At 35.8% G+C, this 22,972-nt stretch overlaps 2 protein-coding genes across 5 annotated transcripts; both read left to right on the top strand.

Annotated features, from left to right (window-relative positions):
* Positions 1–6,354: 6,354 nt before the first annotated feature.
* LOC107843859 (protein EARLY RESPONSIVE TO DEHYDRATION 15) lies at positions 6,355–8,998 on the top strand. The gene is made up of 3 exons (XM_016688261.2): positions 6,355–6,511; positions 7,652–8,021; positions 8,615–8,998. The coding sequence occupies exons 2-3, from the start codon at positions 7,685–7,687 to the stop codon at positions 8,746–8,748; spliced, it is 471 nt and encodes a 156-aa protein (XP_016543747.2). The 5' UTR covers positions 6,355–6,511; positions 7,652–7,684; the 3' UTR covers positions 8,749–8,998.
* Positions 8,999–10,727: 1,729 nt separating this feature from the next.
* LOC107843858 (dihydroneopterin aldolase 1) lies at positions 10,728–22,570 on the top strand. 4 transcript variants are annotated; one of them, XM_016688259.2, is made up of 5 exons: positions 10,753–10,944; positions 12,830–12,893; positions 13,702–15,094; positions 20,340–20,547; positions 22,249–22,570. In XM_016688259.2, the coding sequence occupies exons 4-5, from the start codon at positions 20,360–20,362 to the stop codon at positions 22,451–22,453; spliced, it is 393 nt and encodes a 130-aa protein (XP_016543745.2). In that variant the 5' UTR covers positions 10,753–10,944; positions 12,830–12,893; positions 13,702–15,094; positions 20,340–20,359; the 3' UTR covers positions 22,454–22,570. The 4 variants fall into 4 exon arrangements, with proteins under 4 accessions (XP_047253379.1, XP_016543745.2, XP_047253380.1 ...); XM_047397423.1 differs by lacking the exon at positions 13,702–15,094 and having other exon boundaries at positions 10,728–10,944; XM_047397424.1 differs by lacking the exons at positions 10,753–10,944; positions 13,702–15,094 and adding an exon at positions 11,260–11,438.
* The last annotated feature ends 402 nt before the right edge of the window (positions 22,571–22,972 follow it).

Genomic DNA, 22,972 nt, shown 5'->3' with positions numbered 1-22,972 from the left:
TTTTGTTAGCTTTTAGTCTAATATTACGCCATATTGCAAAATATGTTTGTTTTCTTTACAATTTTCTTTTTATAACGGCAGTAATCTCGAACCTCAACTAATATATATCACCTTCCATCAATAACAAGTACTTGTAACTTTATCTATCAAGATTAGAATGAATAGAACGAAATCACCCGTACCTTGGAATCAAGATTAGAATGAATAGAACGAAATCACACGTACCATGGCTAATTCCAACAAACAATATTTGTCTCCTCCGATTAATAACAAGTACCTGTAATGCTATCTATAAAATTAGAGCGATATCACCTAGTGTTTTGTCTCAATGGATTTGAACCAGTGGCGGAGTTAGCCCTTTGGTAGGGGTTTATCCGAATTTCTTTCGACGGAAAAATATACCATTTAATTTATACATAATTTAAATTATTTTTATGTATTTATAATAGATGTTGAACCTCTTTCACTAGATTTTCTTCAAATATTGAACGTGTTTAATTGAAATACTGGCTCATTAATTTAACCTATAATTGAAATACTGGCTCAAGGTAAGTGAACCTTGACACATGCATGGTAAACAGGTCTGCTTATAGCATGTTGATTGACTTTCAAGCCTTGCAACTTAAGTAGGACTTGTTAGTAGTTGCTTCGAAAGGGCCAAAAAAAGTAGTGGCTTTAAATTGATTTCCACATGTTCTTTGTTGTCCTTGAAAGACTTCAACAACCAATATTGTACACTAGAAAGACACATCCCTTTTCTCCACTATGCACCTTTTGGTGTTGTGTACTTTAATATTTTTGGGCATTATCTAGATCTTTGAGAATGATTTCGTACTATAATTTGATGTGAAGGAACTTTGGGACTCTTGAAGAGTAATGTTTCATCCATAAGATTGAGCAATATATGAGCAAAAGAGCGGAGCTAGAAGTCGATTCATGAATTTAGCTGAACTCAACACCATATTTTAATTTAAATTTAGTATTTGTTTTAAGAACTTCAATAAATATGTTCAAGAATTAAATTTACTAACACATGATGTTGTTGTACGAGAATTTTAAACACATAAAGTTCAAATTCTAACTCTACTTCCATGTGTACAAAAATTAGACTCGAGCCTATAATATTGTCTTGAAAAACTATATTTGTACAACTTTTAAAAATAGAGACAACCCAAATTAAAATTTGATCTTATGGGAGCAATTAATTATCTCAACAAAACGAAATGAGTAAACTTAATCATGTTGGACCAAACACAATTCTTAATCACTAATCAAGGAATGCACACATGTTTAGGAACTTAGGGCAGGGATTCATCTGAACCCTTTTCAGCACGAAAAGTTATAATATATATATATAGAAAGAGAGAGTAGATATCGAATTCCTTCGACTGGTTCATGTGTTTATTTTTTTATATTCTAAATTTTTTTTATGAAAATTCTGATTTCGATACTATTATTGGTCTTCCAATTATTGTAGCAAGGACAAAATATTATTTGTTCCCATAGGTCCCTGGAGGAACATAAAGGCAATTTGCACAACATTTTTTAACCAAAATAATAATAATAATAATAATAATAATAATAATAATAATAATGCATGGCTTCAAGATGTAACGTAATAACACATGCAGTATGGGCTAACAAATGCAATTACTACTCCCTCTATTCCATATTAGCTGGCCTTTTTTTTACACGTATATTAATTAAGAAATCCTAAATAAGAAGATAATTTTACTAATTCACCTCTTAAAATTTTTTTTTTTGGAACTTTACAAATAAGTGTGAATACTTTAAAAATGAATTAGTTGCAAGGGTTAATATATCAGAGAAATTTAATTAATTCTTTCTTGATTTAGTAAGGTAAACAACTAATATAAAAAAAAAGGTAGTCCCGGTGCATTAAAACTCCCGCTATGCACAGGGTCCGAGGAAAGACTCCACCACAAAGGTGTATTGTATGCAGCCTTACCTTGTATTTCTGCCCCTGACCTCCTGATCACATGTCAATCACTTTATCAGTTATTACAAGACTCTCGTTCAGACAACAACTAATATAGGATAATTATATTTAGTACGATGAGTGGATGACCAACTAATATGGAACAAAAAATACCTTTTAGTTCTCTAGGACAATATTGGTTGTTGAGCTAAGCCTGGGACTGGTCCAACTGATGCATTGGACTTAGTTTTAGCCCAATTTCTAACTTGCTGATTGGTCCTGGGCCTCAATACTGAATGTCCATCCAAATGTTTCATTCTTTAACATCTTTTCATCACTTTCTGTGTAAGTGTATATGAAAACAAGCTCTCTACGCTTACAAGATAGAGGTAAGATATGCATATGCGTTATCTTTTTCAAATTCCATCTGTAAAATTGTTGTTATTTTGGGGACTTTCGCCACCATGAATGATGAATTCTTTAGTCTGATATTTTTGATGATTGATGGATTTCTTTAAGCTTCATTCCTCGAATAAAAAATAGGCGAATGTATAATATGCTCGAATTTATAAATTATTTAGCGATTGTGATATTTAAAGAAAGAAATTCAAACAATCTATTTCCATAATTTTACAATATGATGACATCATAACAACAACAATATTTTACTTCTCAATAATAATATGTACAGTCTCATGCTGTTTTTAACTAATTATATAGTCAGATTTCTCAATAACAACTAGTATCATTTATAATGATATTTTTAATATAACAATTAAATATGAAAACATCTAGGTAGAGATAAAATAAAAAATTCATATTATGTTATATTAAAAAATATTCAGATAAATAGCGTCCTTATAAAAAGGTTAGGTTAAATGTCATCAACCTAAATTATACTCCATTCAATCAGTTAAGCAAACTAAAAAATTACTAGTCATTCATTTGGAATTTTTAGTCCATCTCCAAATAACAATATTTCACTATAACAGTTCAGTATTGTTCAAAATTGATATTTATAATATGTTATGTTAAAAAAAATATTCATATAAACAATGTTGTCATAAAAATAATTAAATATAATCAACCTAAATTATACTTTTTCTTTTACTACTACTCCTCCCCACGAACTCTCACTCCTTTTACTTTTTAAGTGACTTTAACTCACAATCTTCGTATTGAAAGTGACCGATACTTACCACCTTAATTATACTCAACGGCGGAGTCAGTCTTTTTAATAGGGAGTTTATTTGAACCCTTATTAACCGAAAAATATATTATTTATATATAATTAGAATTATGTTTTATAATTTTATAATAGATATTGAATCTCCTTGATCGAAATTCTGACTCTCCACCTGATTATACTCCATTAAATCAATAAAGGAAACCAATAATTTATTTTTTTTGGTGAAACCAACCAATAAATTATTAGTCATTCATTTGAAATTTTTATGAATGTATTTTGGTGGGTGGGTGGGTAATTGGGTATACCAACCTCTACAAAGCCATGTGCTCTACGCGTATTATGGGGGATTTTGAGCTAAAAATTAGGTCCCACAAAAACCATTTAATTTGAATACATCATCATAACTACTACAATCATTATCCACCGTTAGATCAAAACGATCTCATCAATCAACCGTTGATCATAAAACAATTGGGTCCACCATAATTATCAAAAAGAATCCGTCCACCGAAAATGGTCCCTACTAGGGGTTCATCAAAAAACAATATAGAGTAAGACAAGCATTTTCATTTTTAATTTAAAAATTGAGAGTTCGAGTTATTAAGAAAGTAAAATGGATGAAAATTTCTATGAATGGGTAAAACAGAACACCTATTTACATACTTTTTTCATCACCTTATCGACTACGTGATTTGTCTTCTTGTTCGCAATTGATGGTAGGCGTAAATCAATGTATAATTTTGTGGTGCTTCGATATATGCTATAATCGAGACTGCGTATTCCCTTCATTCGGATTTACTAATCATTGTTTTTTATTTTTTGATAAATTAAGAAAAAATCTTAATATTTAATACTTATTCTTTAAATTATTTTTTTCAGTATCTATAACTAAATAATCAATTAGTAGGAATAATATGATAAAATTATTATATAAATTATTATTTTCTTAATATGTATAGAGTCAAAAAGTAATAAGTAACTTCGAGCGGAGAAAGTATAAATATAGTATAATTATAGGAGAAAAGCATACAAGTTAGTATAGGGGGGACTTTAGCTACTCACAAAGTCATTAATTTGAACAATCATTATAATAATGTGTGCCAAATTAAAATATGATAAAGAAATTGTTTATATATACATCAAATTAAAATATGATAAGTAAATTTAAACGGAGAAAATATAGTTATGCAAAAAAATCAGTGTAGGGTATTTGAGCTAAACATTGGGCCTCACAGAACCATTAATTTGAACACATCATCATAACCACTCCAATCATTTTTCCAACGTTGGATCAAAACAATCTCATCAATCAACCGTTGATCATAAAACAAGATTGGGTCCCACCACAATTATGAAAATAAATCAATCACCGTTAAATGGTCCCTACAAAGGGGTTCTTAATCAAGTCAATTTTTAACACCTGTATACACGCTTTTTTATCACTTTACCGGCTGCTTTTTTTGTCTTCTTGTCTGTAGCCTGTGGTAGAAGCGGAACTATGTGTAATTTTAAACTCGATATAATTATATTATCTAAAATAAATTATTATATAGTTTGAAAAAGTACTTTTGAAATGAGAAGATAGTTGAACGTTTTAATTTTTTTAGACGAAATCTTAGAACCTTGACTATAACACCGAGCATATGAACGTATTATTCGTAGGATTAAAATCAAACCGTTGAAATTAAGGACAACATTATTATGCAATACGATAATATTTACTAAAATGAAAGATTGTTGTAAAGAGTAAATGTTGGACAGCTTACGAGATTAGATAAGATTAAAAATTACTATATTCACTAAAAGGGGTGAGTAATACACATTAAGAATAAAATTAGAGAAGATAACTTTTAGATGATTTCATCATACAACAACAACAACAAACCCAGTGTATTCCCACTTAGTGGGGTCTGGGGGGTAAGATGTACGCAGTCCATACCTCTACCTCTGATGATTTCATCATACCTGACATTAATATGCAATTCATACATAAGGAGTCGTTTGATTGAAAAAGAATTATTTTGAGATAATTAATCTTTTAATTAGTTATTTCACGATTAGTTATTTCACCATATATATAAGATGACTTATTTTATCGCTGTGATTTAAATAATGAAACAAATAATTTCGGTACTAACTAATACTTCACACACCAAATATGAAATAAAATAATCCTTCACTTTATTCGGAGACTATTTATCCCTTATTACGAATTTGTTTACTAGTTTTTGTTTTGAATCGGGGGTGTATCGAAAACAATCTTTCTACTTTTTCGAAGGTAGTAGTATGAACTGCGTATATTTTACTCTCCCCAAACTCTACCATGTGGGAATACAGTGGGCTTGTTGTTGTACTATTTATCCTTTATACTTCACGTCAAACAACCCTATAAATATTATCTATAGTGAATCTAACAGTGCAACCTATCCAGTATAAGCTCAATGATAAAATTTAGGAAGAATAGAATGTACGTAGACCTTATCTATAGTGAATTCATTAATACTACCTACCCAATATAAGCTCAATGATGAAATTTAGGAAGAATAAAATATACGTAAACCTTACCTTTATCTCATAAAAGTTAAGAGAGTATTTTCAAAAAAAGTTCCACTTAAATAAAGCATAATAAAAATCAGTAAAATAAATAAATAAATTATTCACAGGAGGTTCCCGGTTGGCTACTAACAGTATGTTTGGATGAGCTTATTGTTTTTGGCTTATAAGTCAAAAGTCAAAAGTTAGAAATTCTAGCTTTTGGCTTTTGATTTATTTGTGCCTTTTTAGCTTAAAATAAATTGTTTTTAAGCACTTTTAAATTTTATCCAAACACTATCAAAAGACTTAAAAACTATTTTTTACTTCAAAGCAAAACTATTTTTTACTTCAAAGCACTTACTCCCTTCGTCTCATTTTACCCGTTTCAAATTAGCTAAGTTGATGTCCCATTTTACTTATCAAATTAAGACAAACTTTTCTTTCCATATTTTATCCTTTAAATTAATTATCTTTTCTTTAAATTAAAATATAAACATTATTTAATAAGGATACTTTAATAAATTAATCATATTATTTATTATTTTTTTTAATTATTATGCCATCCCAATTTAGGATAAGTAAAATGGGATGGAGAGAGTAAAATAAACTCATCAAAACGGGCACTAAAAAATATCTATTTGTGTATAAAGAATATCTGCAATATTTTAATTAGTATATTTTAAGTCTTCTCGATGGTCAATCAGTGAGCTGCCTCGTTCTTATCCAACCTCAGGTTCGGTTCCAAACCTACTAGGCTCGGTATTCCTGCCTATAAATGCAACACCTCGAAGATAAGAATTCATACGTGTACGAGTTCATTTCTTCAGCTCAACAAAAATCCGATAAAGGTAATTCTCTATTTTTTTTGATTCTGTTTATTATATACTACGTTTTTCGCATTTCGAGATTTAAATAAGTTTATTTTTAAATGTAATTTTTTGATCTATTTTTATTTTTGTCGAAGAAAAAGATTTTATTATAAAAAAATTGAAGATTTCACGCTCAAATTAAGAGTGGACAAGCGAAAAGTGTCACATAATTATGAAAAATTGTGATATGTGTTGTTTTAGATGGATTACTGTAGTCAATTTAAGTCAAATAGCGTGTTATTGATGATGAATGGTGAAGATTGTGGTGTTCTAGATGTTTTTTGAATTATATATGCTGATTGATAGATGGAATATATCTGAAAATTGTGAATGATTTGCGATATATGATGTTTGTTTTAGATTGGTTTCTGTAGTCAATTTGAGTCAATAACGTGTACTTTTTGAGGATTGAATAGCTAAAGCTATGGTTTGAGTAGATCTGTTAAGGATCGTAGAGTTTTTTTTTTCGAGAAAATGAGGTTATTATTACAGTATTACTCCATCTGTTTCAATTTTTTTGTTTGATTTTGAATTTTGACTTCAAAAAGAGAGTAAAAATTAAATAAAAGATAGATAGACTGAGCCAAAATATTCTTTAATCGCGTGGTTTTAAGTATTGTCGAGTGATTAAGTAGGAATTAAAGAGTTGTTAAAGAAGGAAAGCGATTTTTTTTTTTTTTGTTGAAACGGGCTAAAAAGGAAGTATATTAGCTAGATTTATGATTTGTATGAATTAGGGTTGGAGTAGAGAGTTGAAATTGAAGCAGAAAAAGGCAGTAGTTTGGTATGAGGTACTTAGTAAAGGTGACATTTACTGTTTCATAGAGCTGCTATTTACTAATTTTATATAGTTTAGTCCGATTTTGTCAACAATTTTGTGAATTTTGGTGTATTAGATAATTCAGGTTTACGAAATCCTACGTTAATCAAGAATGTCAATTTTCCGTCTCTGTCTTGTTAAGTTTGCTTCTTTTGATAAGTTCTGCTCATGAACTTGGTTAAATTAGGTCAGGGAGAAACTTAAATTTAAACTATGTGGATGGCTTTAATATTCGTGTTCAAACTTGATGTACTATATATATATATATATATATCATAATGTGTTTTTTATTTCGTCAGACAACTTGAGGTAGCAATTTGAAGAAAAGCATTATGGCGTTAGTTTCTGGAGGTAGATCAACATTGAATCCAAATGCGCCCCTCTTTGTTCCTTCATTCGTGCGCGAGGTAGAGGATTTTTCACCAGAATGGTGGAATTTGGTGACAACTTCAACATGGTTCCATGACTATTGGATGAGCCAGAATCAGGGAGAGGAATATGGTGCTTATAATGATGTTGCTGCTTTGCTTCCTGAAAATATTGATCTCAATGTCGATGAGGATATCTTGAACATGGAAGCTCAGTTTGAGGAATTCCTCCAATCATCCGAAAATGAGCAACATGGGATTAAGTCTTCTCTTTATGGTGTCAATGTGATGCCACAATATGGTATGCGCAATCTGTCCATTTTTCGTAAATACCTTCAGTTAACACGCCGATAGCTACCTACAGTTAGCATAAAGATAACTTTACCTACAGATTACATTTAGCATGACGATAGTTATCTACAGTTAGCATAAAGATAATTTGAGGACCCTTTATTAGTCAATTAGATGTTTACACTAAAAACTCTACAAGGCCAAGGATCCATGCAGGTTTTGGGGTTTCTATGAGCATGTTGAAACAACATCAGTCCCCGGGGAGGGTAGAGTGTACGCAGACCCTACCCTTATCTCGTAGAGATAGATAGACTGTTTCCAGGAGATCCTCAGCTTAGCCAGTTGAAACATGATGGGGAAATTCCTACATGCCTGATCTTAGTTGTGATCTAGGTTGCTTGGACTCTTCAAAAATGTCAACGAGTGCGTGCCGGATTCGCCAAAGCTATTGTATTTTTGGAGAATCCGACACGGGTGTGGCATCGAAAGTGAAGAGTCCGCGCAACTTAGGCTGTGATGACTTTTGGTGTTTATTACAATGTTTATTACTGTTATTGTTAAATGAATGAATTCCCTTTTAAACTTTACGCCCCTTGATAACAGGTTTACCGTCTGATGCATTGATAAGAACATTGAGTTCACCACGATCACCAATTGGGCCACCCAAGTACTTTGAGAAGCCAGCCAAGATTGTGAGCCCGAAGAACAGCTTCCGCAGCATCCAGCAGCCCCGCTGAATTGCTAGCCCTTTGTTTGCAGCTACTCTAGACAAGCAGCACTTTAGAAAGTCTCTTTTAAGTTTTTAGTTTCATGTAACTTTCTGTATAGAGCAAGGTAGGTGGCACTCTTGTATCTAGCCTTGTTCATAGTCTAATGTCCGTTCTCTAACTTAACTACTTGTAAACAACAAAAGTGTAAGAGGGAAAAAAAAAATGTAAAAACTAGCTTGAACAAAAATGATAAAAATGAGCACCTTTCTAAGTTTCATTTCTCCTCTGCTGTTTTTGTTTGGTGCGTGAGATGAAGTGAGATATTTCGGCATTACGCTTGGAAAAAATATTACACTTGATGGTATAAATTTATTCTATAATCTCAAGACCATATTCCCGGGATGAGTTAGTCTGCGAATCAAATGATCTCTTAGCCTTTAGGGGCTCTGTGTAGCATAGTTGTAGCATTGGCAAGTATATTTCTGGCATATGGTTCGAATATAGAGGCAAATTTTTTCAAAATAATACTATGACCTTTGTTAAATGTGACATGAACGGCCAAAAATGGTGGAATTTGATGCCCTTATATATTCTTCAAAAAAGATGCGTTACTTGAGTGGTAAAGTTATCAACACCATAAAAGTAGAAAAAGATAGCACTCTTGAAAAAGTGTGTTTTCATGCAATGATCAATTCCATTACTTATCATAATGAATATACTCACGTAGGGGAGCTTTGGAGCAACTATAAAAATTGTTTATGTGTAATCTATAGGTCATCGGTTCGATCACGAAAGTAGCCATTAATATAAGTTATCTACGTCACATCCTTATCCTTAGGTACGAAACGTTCTTCAAAGCCTACAAAGACGAAATGCTTTGTGGACCGACTATCCCCTTTTATCATAATGAACTACTCCCATTCAGTTAAAGTGCTGTTATAGGGTGATCATAAGTGCATAGTCCACTTGTTTGCTGGACCTATAGCTAGTGGACAATTTGCATTTTGGTATGAATTCAGTGTACTAAAAGCAGGACATGAAAGTGATCCCATCGTACATTTTAGGATTTGATTTGTCCAATTTGTATGCGTTGGTGGTTACAGAGCAATTTTAAATGATTTACACCTTAATAATTTGATGTCGTATAAGGCTATGGTAATTAAAACATGATCAAAAGTAGAAAATAACAATAACAACGATAATATATTCAGTGAAATTTTATACGTGGGGTTTGAAAGAATGGAGTGTGTGCAAATCTTACCACTAACTTGTAAAGATACAGAGGTTGTTTCTGAAAGATTCTCGATTCGAGCGCAGTAAATTCAAGTAAAAGAAAAAACAAACAATGAAGAAAATTATGTCGATTAATAAGGAAAGCAGTATTGAATCCACCAGAAAGGAATAATAATGACAATAAAATAATGTGATAAACGAGACACAACAGTCAACGTACGATCATAAATATCAAAAGCAAGAACTACAAGAATACGAGTAGTACTGCATAGACATCAGCAAAGGTTAAACCTTCAAGAAGACAGACAAAGACAAAAACAACCAAATTTGCTAACAAATTACTACTATTCTAAGTTGCGGGGAAATCAAAATTTTTACGTGTATCATTCGTTTGCAGAAGTAAAAACGTGAAAAAAGTCAAAAAAATTTCAACATGAACTATATATGCATAAATAATATTTTTAAAGATATTAAATACTTCCTCTGTTTCACAATAAGTAAATTGTTGGAGCAATTTTAGTATTTCAAAATAAGTGAATGATTCACAATTCAAGGTAAATGTTGAAATTTATTTCTAAATTTATCTTCCATTAAATGTGTATTGAGAGTGATGTATCATGTGTCTTTGCTTTTTGAAGAAGGTAAAAATGGAAAAACATGATAAATTTATGTGTTTATTTTTTTCTTAACATGTGTGTCAAAATTTAATAATTAACGTATTATGAAATGGAGGGAGTATTATTCAGTGTAACTCAAAATATAATTAAAAGTAAATGAACAAATTTAGTTTTTTTTCCTTTCTATATATTTTATATTTTACACACAGTAATTTGACAGTATGTTACAATTATGCTATTATAATAAAAGATAACGCTACAAAATGTGCTAATAAAACACATAAAATATATTTTACCCAAAATTTCCATTAAAATTATTCAGATTCCGGCGGCTTTTCCGAGCATAAACCACTAGTAGTATAACTCAGCTCCGGTAAGTGTGAAGGCTTTTTCCCTTTGTTCCTTTTGTTACCCTGTTCGTTTCAATTTACGTGGCATCTTTCGAATTTTGAGATTAAAATAAATTTATATTTTTGACCTTAATTTTTTCATGTCTTTTAAATATTTTAAATGAAGAGTGACACATAAATTGGAATAGAGGGGTATGATTTATTATTACTTGTTCTTTCTTGAGCAAATTTGTTTATTTTTAAGTAATTTGGATATCTGAAATCTTCATGAAAAAATTGGGGTTCAAGTGGGTTTCAATTGATTTTGATTGATACGCATGTAAAGGTAGGGTCTTTATGACTGAAAAACACTAGGTGATTTCATTTTCATCCATTCGATAGAGTTGCCTCGTATCTGTTATCTGTTATTTGTTGCTGGTGGGAGGTTGCTCGTGGGAGGTAACATGTATTAAGTGGAATTATTGGAAGTGCATGAAAACGACTCAAATATTACAGTTATCAAAGAAATACAAAAAAGGTAAGTGTATTTATTCTTAAAGGTAGTCTTTATGACTTAAAAACACTAGACGATTTCATTCTCATTTGTCGTAGCTTTGGTGGGCAGAGTTACTTCGTATCTGTTGCTGGTGGGAGGTGACAGATATACCTGAATTAGTTGAGGTGTAAGAAAGTTGACTCGAACCAAGGTTTTCAAAAAAACACAAAACGGTGGAGTCCTTATTCTTAAATAATTTGGGTCTATGAAACCTTGTAATTTCAAGAGAAATTTGGGTTTGAAGTGGGTTTCAATTGATTTTGATTTATAAGCATGTAAAGGTAGAGTCTTTATGACTATAAAAACATTAGGTGATTTGTTTCTGTCTGTCCTAGCCTTGTTGTTGGTGGACAGAGTTATCTGGTATCTGTTGTTGGTGGGAGGTGACAGGTTTCCGTGAAATTAGCTGAGATGCACAAAAGTTGGTCCAAACACTGTGGTCATAAGAAAAGGTAGTCTTTATGACCCAAGAATACTAGGTGATTTCTTTAATCTTGTGGTCTAACACATGACATGTGGAAAGTTGAAATTATTCTTTAATCGACATGCGTGAAAGTTGGCCTATATCTAACTTGTAGAACTTATCAATATTAATCAACACAAGCAATTTTGGGACAATTTTCTGGGTTTTATATCAACTGAATTGAATTGTTGTTACAACTTCTACTGAAACGAAACTAATATGAAGCTAACTGTCCGCCATTGATGAACTAATAGCCTGGATGAAGCAGAAGAGAAATAGATTAGGAAGGAGTAGAAGATGAGAGTAAGACGAGGAGAGAATCAAAAGAGAAGAGGAGAGAGAAAGGAGGTGAGAAAAATAAGAATTTGATCGATGCCTTTTCTCTCTTTGGTCAGGTGGCTTATACTGTGCTAACCGCCTGATGACGTGGCTGCATACCATCTTGGCGTTGATTTATTATATGAACCTGAAAGAAACTCCTACACTATACTCGACTTCGAACCCCACTAACTACATGATTATTGAAAATACCATCAACTTAAGATCATGACAATATCCATCCCACATGAAAAAATCCTTGACCTCAAGGATTTGAATCGAACCCTGGAAACTTAGCCTTGAGAAACTGATAATCCTCCCATGTGGCATCTTTTGCATTAGCCACATACTGCATTGCATCATCACATACTGCAGGGCATTTCTTATTTATACTTATGTTGCGTGTAATATTATTATTATTTTCACTTTATCCATGTTATGTTTGATTTCTAGGTTCGCTTTCAGTGTGTGGTTCTCTTTTCATGTCATTTATATTGTATATTGCCTTCTGAGCTCCGTCGGCTTATGATGCCTACTGAGTACCTCATGTTTTGATACTGATGTTACATTTCTGCATCTTTTTTTGATGCAGATCCTAGCTCGAGTCATCCTCATTGATCCTATTCGTTCGGAGGCTCCTTTTGATCGGATCTGCGGTGAGCTCTTGGCTTCCAGAGACTTACCCACTTCCTTCTTGTATTTTATTGTCTATATGTTGTACATTTTTTTTTTTTTTGACTTGCACCGGGTGTTCGAGACTCTTCGAGCCCCGACTAATCCCGGGGGTGCACAGGCCCTCGGCAAGGAGTTTCCCGCAAGTGCACCACGGGTAATTCAGGGTTTCACCCAGTCCGATGGCTCTCAGAAATTGTTTGCACCTAGTGGGTATCGAACTTGAGGCCTTGAAAGGGAGCACCCCAAAGCTCAAGCCAATTACCACCAGGCCAACTCCTGAGGGTTCTATATGTTGTACATTTTGGACAAATTAGTAGCTATTCTTATACTTAGTAGCTCTTGTACCGGTGACACCTGGTCCGGGGTTGGGCATCCTATATATTTTGTCTTCCTTCCCTTTTTTGTAGGGCCTCTATCTTCATATTTTGTACCTGTTATGTATGTATCTATACATGTCGAACCATTTGTCTCCTTTTAGCTTCCTTATTACTTATGTTATTTGTTAATTTCTGTATATTGCTTGGGTTTTGGCTTTCCTACGAGAGGGTTATAGTATGTGCCATCATAACTCGATATCGGGTCATGGTAGCATAGTATCAAAGCCTTAGGTTCACCAGTCTTACTGATACAAGAACCAGTGCCTAGTAGAGTCCAGCGAATTGGCACGATTCGTATCCTATCTTCGGGAGGCCATAAGGAATTCTTAGGAAAATTCTACCTGTTTAATTCTTTTTCGTGTGTTCTTACTCCTATTGGCTTCTAAATATCATTTGTTTCACTCTTTCTCAGATTGTTAGGACGAGGTCTTCAGCAGGTGAGAGCGAGGCTCTTGCGCCTGCAGCTAGGGCCCCAACTAGGGGTCGGGGAAGAGGTCAACCCAAAGGTCGAGGTCGGGCACTAGCTACTGCACCGGCCAGGGGCCAGACTAGAGAGCCGTCACTTGATCCAGAGATAGAGGTAGAGGATTTACCGCCTTAGACAGAGGGTTTGGGACCAGCTCAGGCTCCAGCTGGATTTGTGGACCCACAATTACTTCGAGACACTAAGGTTATGATTATGAACCTTCTAAAGGGTATGTCACAAGGCGGAGCGTTGCCCGGTACTTTGAGTGGGTCTCAGGTCAGAGATGAGGCTCAGACCTCAGCTCCGACAGCAGCACAAGGTGTTCTGGGTTTAGGAGCGCAGCCTGCTGCTGCGGCTCCCCATTTAGAGGCGTTGCCAGTGCCGGTTATTGCTCAGCCTATTGCATCCAAACCAGTGATGACTATTGAGGAGCAGAAGTCGCTGTGTCGGTTTATAAGATGGGGCCCTCCAAGTTTTTCTGGTGCTCCGTGAGAGGATGCATATGAGTTCTTAATGAGATGTCAGGAAACGTTGCATATCCTCGGTTTATTGGAGTCGCACGGGGTGGATTGCACTACATTGCAGATGGAAGGGCCAGCTAAACATTGGTGGAGGGCATATCTCGCGTGTAGGCCTGTCGGGTCACCTCCAATGTCTTGGGAGCAGTTCTCTGAGGCTTTCTTGGAGAAGTATTTGCCCCGCAGTATGAGAGAAAAGTTGTTGGATGAGTTCATAGATCTTCAGCAGGGCTCCATGTCTGTTTCAGAGTATGAGACGAGATTTTATGAGTTGGCTAGGCATGCTGCTAAGATTATACCTACAGAGCACGAATGGGTTCGGAGATTTGTTAGGGGGTTGACTTTACCACTTCGTTTGGCGACAGAGCACTTAGTGGCATTGGGATCTACTTTCCTTCAGGTTGTTGATCACGTGCGTACTATTGAGGGGATACCCCGCGAGACCTATGGAGGCAATGACAAGAGGCCTCGCCGTCAGGGCACTTTCAGTGGTTCTCAGTCCAAAGGTAGGGGTTTCTCTGGTAGCGATTATCATCAACATTTACAGCCTAGTAGACCTGTTCAAGAAGCGCTACAGCCGATGACCAGCTAAGGGTGCTTTGAGTGTGGTGAGTTGGGGCATTTTGCTAGAGAGTGTCCCAGATTCAAACAGGGCAGGCAGCAGGTTCAAGCTCCCCGGGCTCCATTGCCTTCGGCCAGAGGTGGTGCACAGGGTACTAGGGGTGATCCCCAGGGTAGAGATGGGTCTCAGCTAGGTCGTACCGGTGGTCGTGTGGTTACTCAGTCCGGGGGCAAACGTGGACGTTTTTATGCTTTTTCGGGTAGGTCGAAGGCTGAGGCTTTAAATGCCATTATCATAGATACAATTTCATTTGTCATCAACAAGTTTATGTGTTATTTGATTTGGGGCCTGCATATTCTTATGTGTCTACCTACTTTGCTACTCATTTGGATTTATCATGTGAGTCTTTGCCTGTGCCTATGCGTGTAGCTACTCTCGTAGCTGATTTAGCAGTAGTGGATCGAGTGTATTGGTCTTGTGCGGTGACACCAGGTCCAGGGTTGGGCATCCTGATTATTTTGTCTTCCTTTCTTTTCTGTAGGGCCTATATTTGTTGTACCTGTTATGTATGTATCTGTACATGTTGGCTCTTTGTCTCGTTTTATCTTCCTTATTACTTATGTTAGCTGTTACTTTCCATATATAGCTTGGGTTTTGACTTACCTACTGGAGGGTTACAGTAAGTGTCATCATGGCTCGATTTTGGGTCGTTACAGGTTTAGACTGTGCTAACTGCCTGATGATGTGGCTGATAAGACCGCTGCTTTAACATATGAAGATAATGTAACTTAGTTCCTTAGTTTCAGATAGGATAGTAGTTTCAGATAGGATAGAAGCAGTTGTCTATTAGTAGTTGTTAGTAGTTCTCTATTAGTAGTTGTCAGTAATTATCTATTAGTAGTTGTCAGTAATTATCTGTAGTAGTTATCTACAACAGTAACTGCTTATGTCTGCGTTGAAACAGGAGATGAGAATCTGGTAGAGAAAAAGACAGAAAAATATTGTTGTTGTATTTGTATTTGGAGATTTGTCCACTCCATACGGACTTGGTTATTGGTTAATATAGTGGTTAAGATCCTTGTACTTTCTTTAACCAGTAAAATTTCATTATCTCTCTCTTCTGCACCCTAGTTTCTATCATTGGTATCAAAGCCAGATTGATCTGTCATGGTTAACACACGGGCTAACGCTTCCCATAGCGAACCTATCATGTCGACTACTGATCAGATCAGCCAACAACTGACTACCATAGCAGCAAAATTGGAAGCCATGGATGCTTTGGCTGCTGACGTGGCTGCATTAAAAACACAAAACAGTCAGAATCAACGACGAAAATCTGAAGTTTCACCGGAAGAAGGTGAGGTTGATATCACTTGGAAACATCAAGAAACTTATCGGCGTCCTCACACAAAGATGGAATTTCCAAAGTATGAGGGGGGAAATCCTAGAGGTTGGATTCTGAAAGCGGAGAAATATTTTCAAAATTATCAAACACTTGATGATTGTAAGGTTGATGTGGCTTCAATGTCTTTGGAAGGAGATGCACTAGATCTTTTTGCTTGGATCAACAGTGAGAGAACGATCTATTACTGGGATGAGTTGGTTCAAGTTATGCAAGAAAATTATGGACCAAAATCCTGATGAATGTGGAATCCAACAGACTGGATCAGTGTTTGAGTATAGGCAAGAATTTGCAAAACGGGCAGCCCGTGTGCAAAACTGGTCAGAACACTGTCTGCTTGGAGTTTTTCTTAGCGGGCTCAAAGAAGACCTTCGCGTGGACGTTAGGATTCACAAGCCTCGATCTGTGTATAAGGCAATGGGTCTGGCTTTAGAATATGAAGGAAAACACGGAACAAATCAGTCCAGTAAGGTAACGGATTGGCCTTCTATATCACGGCCTTCATCAATTGGAACTTCCTCTCCAATGGTTCAAGAATCCTTTAATTTTCAGTCATCCCGTCAACCAGTACGCTCTTTTCAACAATCATCGCTTCCAAACATTCATCCTCTAAATTCTGAACAACAAATTCGCCGAGAAAAAGGCCTATGTTATCGTTGTGGAGACAAGTTTGCCCCAGGTCATTGTTGCAAACCTAGAACGTTTGCATCTTTGGAATTAATGCAAGAGGAGAACACACAGTCTCCTTCGCCTTGAAGACAAGGCGATTTTTCAGGGGGAATGCACTGATAAGACTACTGCTTTAACATATGAAGATAATGTAACTTAGTTCCTTAGTTTCAGATAGGATAGAAGCAGTTGTCTATTAGTAGTTGTTAGTAGTTGTCTATTAGTAGTTGTTAGTAGTTATCTATTAGTAGTTGTCAGTAATTATCTATTACTAGATGTCAGTAATTATCTATAGTAGTTATCTACAGCCATAGAAGGGGAGTCTTGGAGTAACTGGTAAAGTTGCTGCCATGTGACCGCGAGGTCACGGGTTCAAGCCTTGGAAACAGCCTCTAGCAGAAATGCAAGGTAAGGCTGCGTACGATACACCCTTGTGGTGGGGCCCTTCCCCAGACACCGCACATGGTGGTAGCTTTAGTGCACCGGGCTGCCCTTTTTAGTTATCTACAGGGCTGTAACTGCTTATGTCTGAGTTTAAATAGGTGATTAGAACCTGGTAGAGAAAAAGACAGAAAGAAAAATATTGTTGTTGTATTTGTATTTGGAGATTTGTCCACTCCATACGGACTTGGTTATTGATTAATATAATGTTTAAGATCCTTACACTTTCTTTAACCAGTAAAATTTCATTATCTCTCTCTTTTGCACCCTTCTCAACCCTATCCCCATCGCATTCTATTAGTTCGGTAAAAGGTTAAAATTTGGCTGCATCCTGCTCCATCAGTATAAAATTGGCCATCAAAATCAGTATTTATACTGTTCATTCTTGTCATTACTCCTACAAGCAGGTAGGACAGAGTTACATTTGTCCAAAAATTTGAGGACTTTGATAGTGTTTTATACCTTAAGCTTCAAGAAGAGCTATTCTTTGAAATAAAGAACTTGAAGTATAAAGGGGAAAGCTTATGTACTGGAAAGCCAATTGCACTGAGCTACTTGCATTGTTGGCTTGTTACAAAGTGTTGGTGCGATCTTTTTAGGTGAAAATGGTCAACAATATCAATTTTTCTTCTATATTTCCAGAAGCTATCAGCTACATTAGTATTGCATGATTCAGCAACTTGTATTCTTATTAATTGCGGGGTACCATTGCTTTTGATACCCGTAGCTGTCAATGATGCAGTTTGTGTTATACGTCTTTGATACCTAAAGTACTTGTCTATCCACTGTTTGGAGATCTATCAGAATGATAGTGTAGATGCCACTATGATCAGTATATATATGGTAAGGTTCTTCTAGAGACTCAAATAGATTGTGAGAAAGATTAGATCTATCTGGCCAAACCCAATCGGATATTTGCCCTTCAATTTTTTGGTCTGAAAGATCAAGGGTAGTTAGCCTAGGAAGTCCCTTTACCTCTTTGATATTAATGGTTTGTAGAATATTCATGAATTACTCTAATTCATCAACTATTATAAAGATTAAGGCCCTGCAATGATGGGAGGGAAAGTAGAACTACTAATTGAGTTTAAGCAGAAGAATGTGGACCATTCTTATTAGAAAGGTCAAAGTTTATTAGCTTCACTATATGCCCATATCCTTAACTTCATGTGCACACACGTGCTCTCAAATCCCATTCTCATCCTTTGATCCAAACGATTGGTGTGCTGGCACGTTCTAGAAATGATTCCAATCGGTCATCTCTGAAAAAATCTAAGTTTCCATTTGAATTTCATCCAAAATTTGTATTTGATATTTCAATCAAAATACTGTGTTTGTGATATCAAATTACTAATTTCAGTGGTTGTTCTACATGATTTGCAAGAGTGAAATGCCCAACTCTCAAAATTTGGCCATTTTCATTTAAGCTTACGTGTTCCGTGTTCCATGTTTATTACGAATCTGGGTGCTTTCCTCTGCTTTATATTCCTGCAATCCTGCTTTACTCTGTTTTATATTCCCTATGGGTGCCGTATCTATGTTATGTCATCTGCTGCTGTGCTGTACTATGTGTTTGTGTGATATCTCGTGACTTGAGCCGGGGGTCTTTCGGAAACAGCCTTTCTACTTCATCAGAGGTAGAGGTATGGACTGCGTACATCTTACCTCCCCCAGACCCCACTAAGTGGGAATACACTGGGTTTGTTGTTGTTGTTGTTGTCTCTTTTGCACCCTAGTTTCTATCAGTGGCTGCATCTTGACCTTTGGCGTTCATTAACTAATCTACCATCTCAACCATTGGTTTATTAAATGAACCGAAAGAAAGCTCCTACACTCTACTCGACTTCGAACCCCGCTAACTATATGATATATTGAAAAACCATCAACTTAAGATCATGATAGTTTATGACTAAAAAATATTAAGTGATTTCTTCCCATCTGTTCTAAATATGGTGGATAGAGTTACCTTAAACCGTTTGCTGGTGAGAGGTGACAACTATTCGTGGAATTGGGAGGTGATGAAAGTTGGCCCGAATACCACGATCATTAAGAAAATTAAATAAACAGGTAGTCTTATGGCTGTATAAGAATTTAATGTAGAGCAGCAAAAGGAATTTTCTGTCGGATGTACTGATTAAGGTTTAAGGACCAAGCAAAAGTTATGATTTTTTCAAGAATGTACTATTGCTAGAGATTCCTTGAGCCAAGGGTCTATCGGAAACAACCTCTCTACCTCTCAAGATAGAGGTAAGGTCTGCATACACTCTACCCTCTCCATACTCCACCCATGAGATTACACTGGGTACGTTATCGTTATTGTTGTTGGTGTTGTACTATTTACAGTGAGCCAAGGGTCTATCAGAAATAACTTCTCTATCTAGGTAAAGTTTGCGTACACTTTACCTTGCCTAGACTCCGCACGTCGGATTACATTTAGTATGTTATACTATTGGTGGAAATAACTAGTTGTATCTCAGGAGGGCCCTAATTATTGCAAGACTTCATGTATTTCAACTTCACTGCATACTATTCTTCGATTTGATAGGAAGTGAAATAAAATTTCAATGCTTTCACAAGTTGCGTTACTTCAAAAGGAAATATCACTAAACTGAGATGTTATTGAGTTATCACATTGGTAGGGATGTGGATTACTTGCCTCGTTATATGGTCTTGGGTAATACGTATCTCATGAGCTACCTTTAAGGTTTGAGTTAGAACCCATGCCCGTTCTAGTATCATGGTATCTGAGTCATGTTAGGCTCCTATCTTATATTGTCCATGCTCTTGATATTCAGTCCTGGGCGTGTGAGGGGCTGCTGATTTCCCGCATTCGTTGGGATGTAAATCATTTGTCTCCATATATAGATTAAGTAATTCACACCTCATGAGCTAACTTTTGAAGTTGGGTGAAACCCAAGGTTCATTCTCTCATTAGATGTTAAGCCAAAGTTGTTGGAAGTTGCTTGACCTGCCTCATTTTGCAATATTTCAGAGGATTCAGTAACAGGTCACATGGACATACCAAAAGGAGACAAGCTTGTGTTGAGGGGTTTAAAGTTTCATGGATACCATGGGGTGAAACAAGAAGAAAAGAAGCTTGGTCAGAAGCTCCTGGTAGATGTTGATGCTTGGATGGATCTTCGAGCTGCTGGTGAATCTGACTGCTTGTCAGATACTCTAAATTATACTGATATATACCGGTGAGTGAGTGATGCTTTCGAGTTTGTTTATTTTGCATTTTTGGGGGTTGAGATGAACGAACATAAAGATCTTTGATTTCATATGTTAGTAAATGGAATATCTTGAACATTTAAGTAACAAGGTTCTATTGCTAAGAGTCGGAGAGGTCAGTTTAAATACCTTTTCACCAGATAGAAAATATATGAGGATTGAGCAGTTTCACCAAAGCTAAACTGAAAGTGATGAACAAAACAAAACAGCACGGATAAGACCTCAAAATTTTGGGATATATACAGCTGTAAAAGGACTAACGATTTTATTGGGATATATACAGCTGTAAAAGGACTAACGATTTTATAAGTTCTTGTAGTAAGAACTTGACTCATTTGAAACATCTTCGAGAGCACACTGAAGCAGATTCTTGATGCTATGAAGCTTCTTGGATATTCTTTCTTACAAGGGAATTTTGAAGCTACTGCAAGAAGCTCTCATAATCCTCTACTTTTAAGGAAAAATTGGACTATTGCCTTATTATTATTTATCTAAAGGGAGTTCACTTTGCACCCAAGGGCGTGCCCTAACTGTGCTGGTGAGAGGTAGCAGGTACCATGTGCAATTAGTTGAGGTTAGTGCAAGCTGGTCCGGACACCATGGTTTTGAACTAATGAAGATAGGTAATGAAAGTGTAATGTGGAATTCTGTGGGGTGATTATATTTGCTTTTGCATCATGTTTATCCGCTAATGGAAAGAGAAAATAATTAACAGAGTGCAGTATTTGTTAAGACGTAGTATTGTCTCTTTGTGACAGCCTACTGCAGGTCTCTTCGAGCCAATACAATCTCTTACTTTGTCAAATGTAAATGATGTAAGTAGAAAGTGCCGTTAATTTCTATGTTGAGAACTAGGAACAAGATTGGAATCTTATCCTGCTAATAACATAAAGAAATTTCGTGATTTACTTGGGTACAATTCATAAAACTGTTTTTCAACTAGGCCTTGTGATTGTGAAGGGTCACGTTGAGTAGACGCTAATACGGCTATATGAAGCGCCTTGCAGATGCTACAACTGGTTTGAGTTTTTACATGTTTCGTTTCACATCCCTCTTTGGTTTCTATTGGAGCGGCCACACATGGACAATTAGTTCTTCTCTTAGGGAGGAAAAAGATGAAAACAAAACTTTCGTGTTTTTATTATACCCCACCTTTTGAAGCGTTACTTCCTTCCTTTTAAGGAATTTTGTGAAGTTGTCAGTTATAGTTACATATCATAATGGAGTGTTTTCGTTTGTTTACTATGGTTGATCTTGATGACAAGGCACCAAGCGAAGTTAGGTGATGCTATAGTTTCCATTCTTGACTACCTTCGACCTTTTGGAGCTTCTGCAAGTTATTTTGAATATGGATGGCAATGATGCTATTGAGTATCACCCACAAAAGATCCATTTGAAAATGAAACTTTTTGTATTCCTTGCTGGATCCTGAATTCCTGATTACTCAACCGAAATCTCTTAACAGCGCGTGGTAATGAGAAACACCCGAACGCTGAATAAGGTATTTTGCCTATTGACGCTAACTGAAATCGCCTGGACAGTGTTTGCTTTTCTCGTCTTAGCAGTCTTTTAAGAGTAAACATTTCGCGAATCAATTATCTAGCTAGGTTCGTATGCTTATTTTCGCTTGATCATTTATTAATGCTATCTTTCTATCTGTGGATTGGCAGAATAGTGAAAGAGGTTATGGAGGGGCCACCTAAAGACCTGCTAGAATCTGTGGCTCAACTCATTGCATCGACAACCCTCACCAAGTATCCCCAGGTATCTGCTGTTCGCGTTCAAGTTGGAAAGCCTCATGTGGCCGTCGAAGGGCCTGTTGACTACTTGGGCGTCGAGATTGTTAGATACAGAAATCTTGATGTTCAAAACTAGGACATAATGCTTGTACTATTCTCAACTTCAAAATTTCTGCTGTTTGACAATCATTTTCAAGCTAAGTACAATTTGACCAAGTTTCTTGATGCTTAATTGAATACACTTCCTGATGCACATTTCTCAAGTGACACAAGGCCAAAAAAAAAAGGCAGCCCGGCACATGAGGTATCCCATGTTCATGAAGTCTATGCAGGCAATCTACACTTAGCAAGCATCATGGTTGATTTCACAGATTGAACTTATGACCTATAACAGCCTGTTTGGATGGTGGTTTGCCATGGTTTCATAATATATGGTATGGTATAGTATGGTATGGTACAGTACCATGTTTGGATGGACTGTATCGTTCACTGCGGTTTAATAATAGATTTTTTGTTTGGTTTGATGGTATGGTACGGTATGGTAACAGGTAAATTTACTAAAATACCCCTAATTGTAATACATTTGAGATATCACCTCTTTTATCCATATCAGTGCTAGCGTAACCAGTTGTCCTTTCTTTCTTGATGCTTCTCA

The sequence above is a fragment of the Capsicum annuum genome, chromosome 10, assembly GCF_002878395.1.
Source record: "Capsicum annuum cultivar UCD-10X-F1 chromosome 10, UCD10Xv1.1, whole genome shotgun sequence".
Lineage (NCBI taxonomy): Eukaryota > Viridiplantae > Streptophyta > Magnoliopsida > Solanales > Solanaceae > Capsicum > Capsicum annuum.
Note: the sequence above shows the minus strand (reverse complement) of the source record. Positions and strands in the feature narration are given on the sequence as shown.

Bases quoted from the DNA above. Each gene is read 5' to 3' on its own strand.
- LOC107843859 (XM_016688261.2), top strand. From the start codon at position 7,685: ATGGCGTTAGTTTCTGGAGGTAGATCAACATTGAATCCAAATGCGCCC. The intron at 8,022-8,614 runs GTATGCGCAATC...CCTTGATAACAG, and splicing joins CAATGTGATGCCACAATATG to GTTTACCGTCTGATGCATTG.
- LOC107843858 (XM_047397422.1), top strand. From the start codon at position 12,217: ATGAGAGTAAGACGAGGAGAGAATCAAAAGAGAAGAGGAGAGAGAAAG. The intron at 12,268-12,829 runs GTGAGAAAAATA...TTTTTGATGCAG, and splicing joins GAAGAGGAGAGAGAAAGGAG to ATCCTAGCTCGAGTCATCCT. The intron at 12,894-20,339 runs GTGAGCTCTTGG...GCAATATTTCAG, and splicing joins TCCTTTTGATCGGATCTGCG to AGGATTCAGTAACAGGTCAC.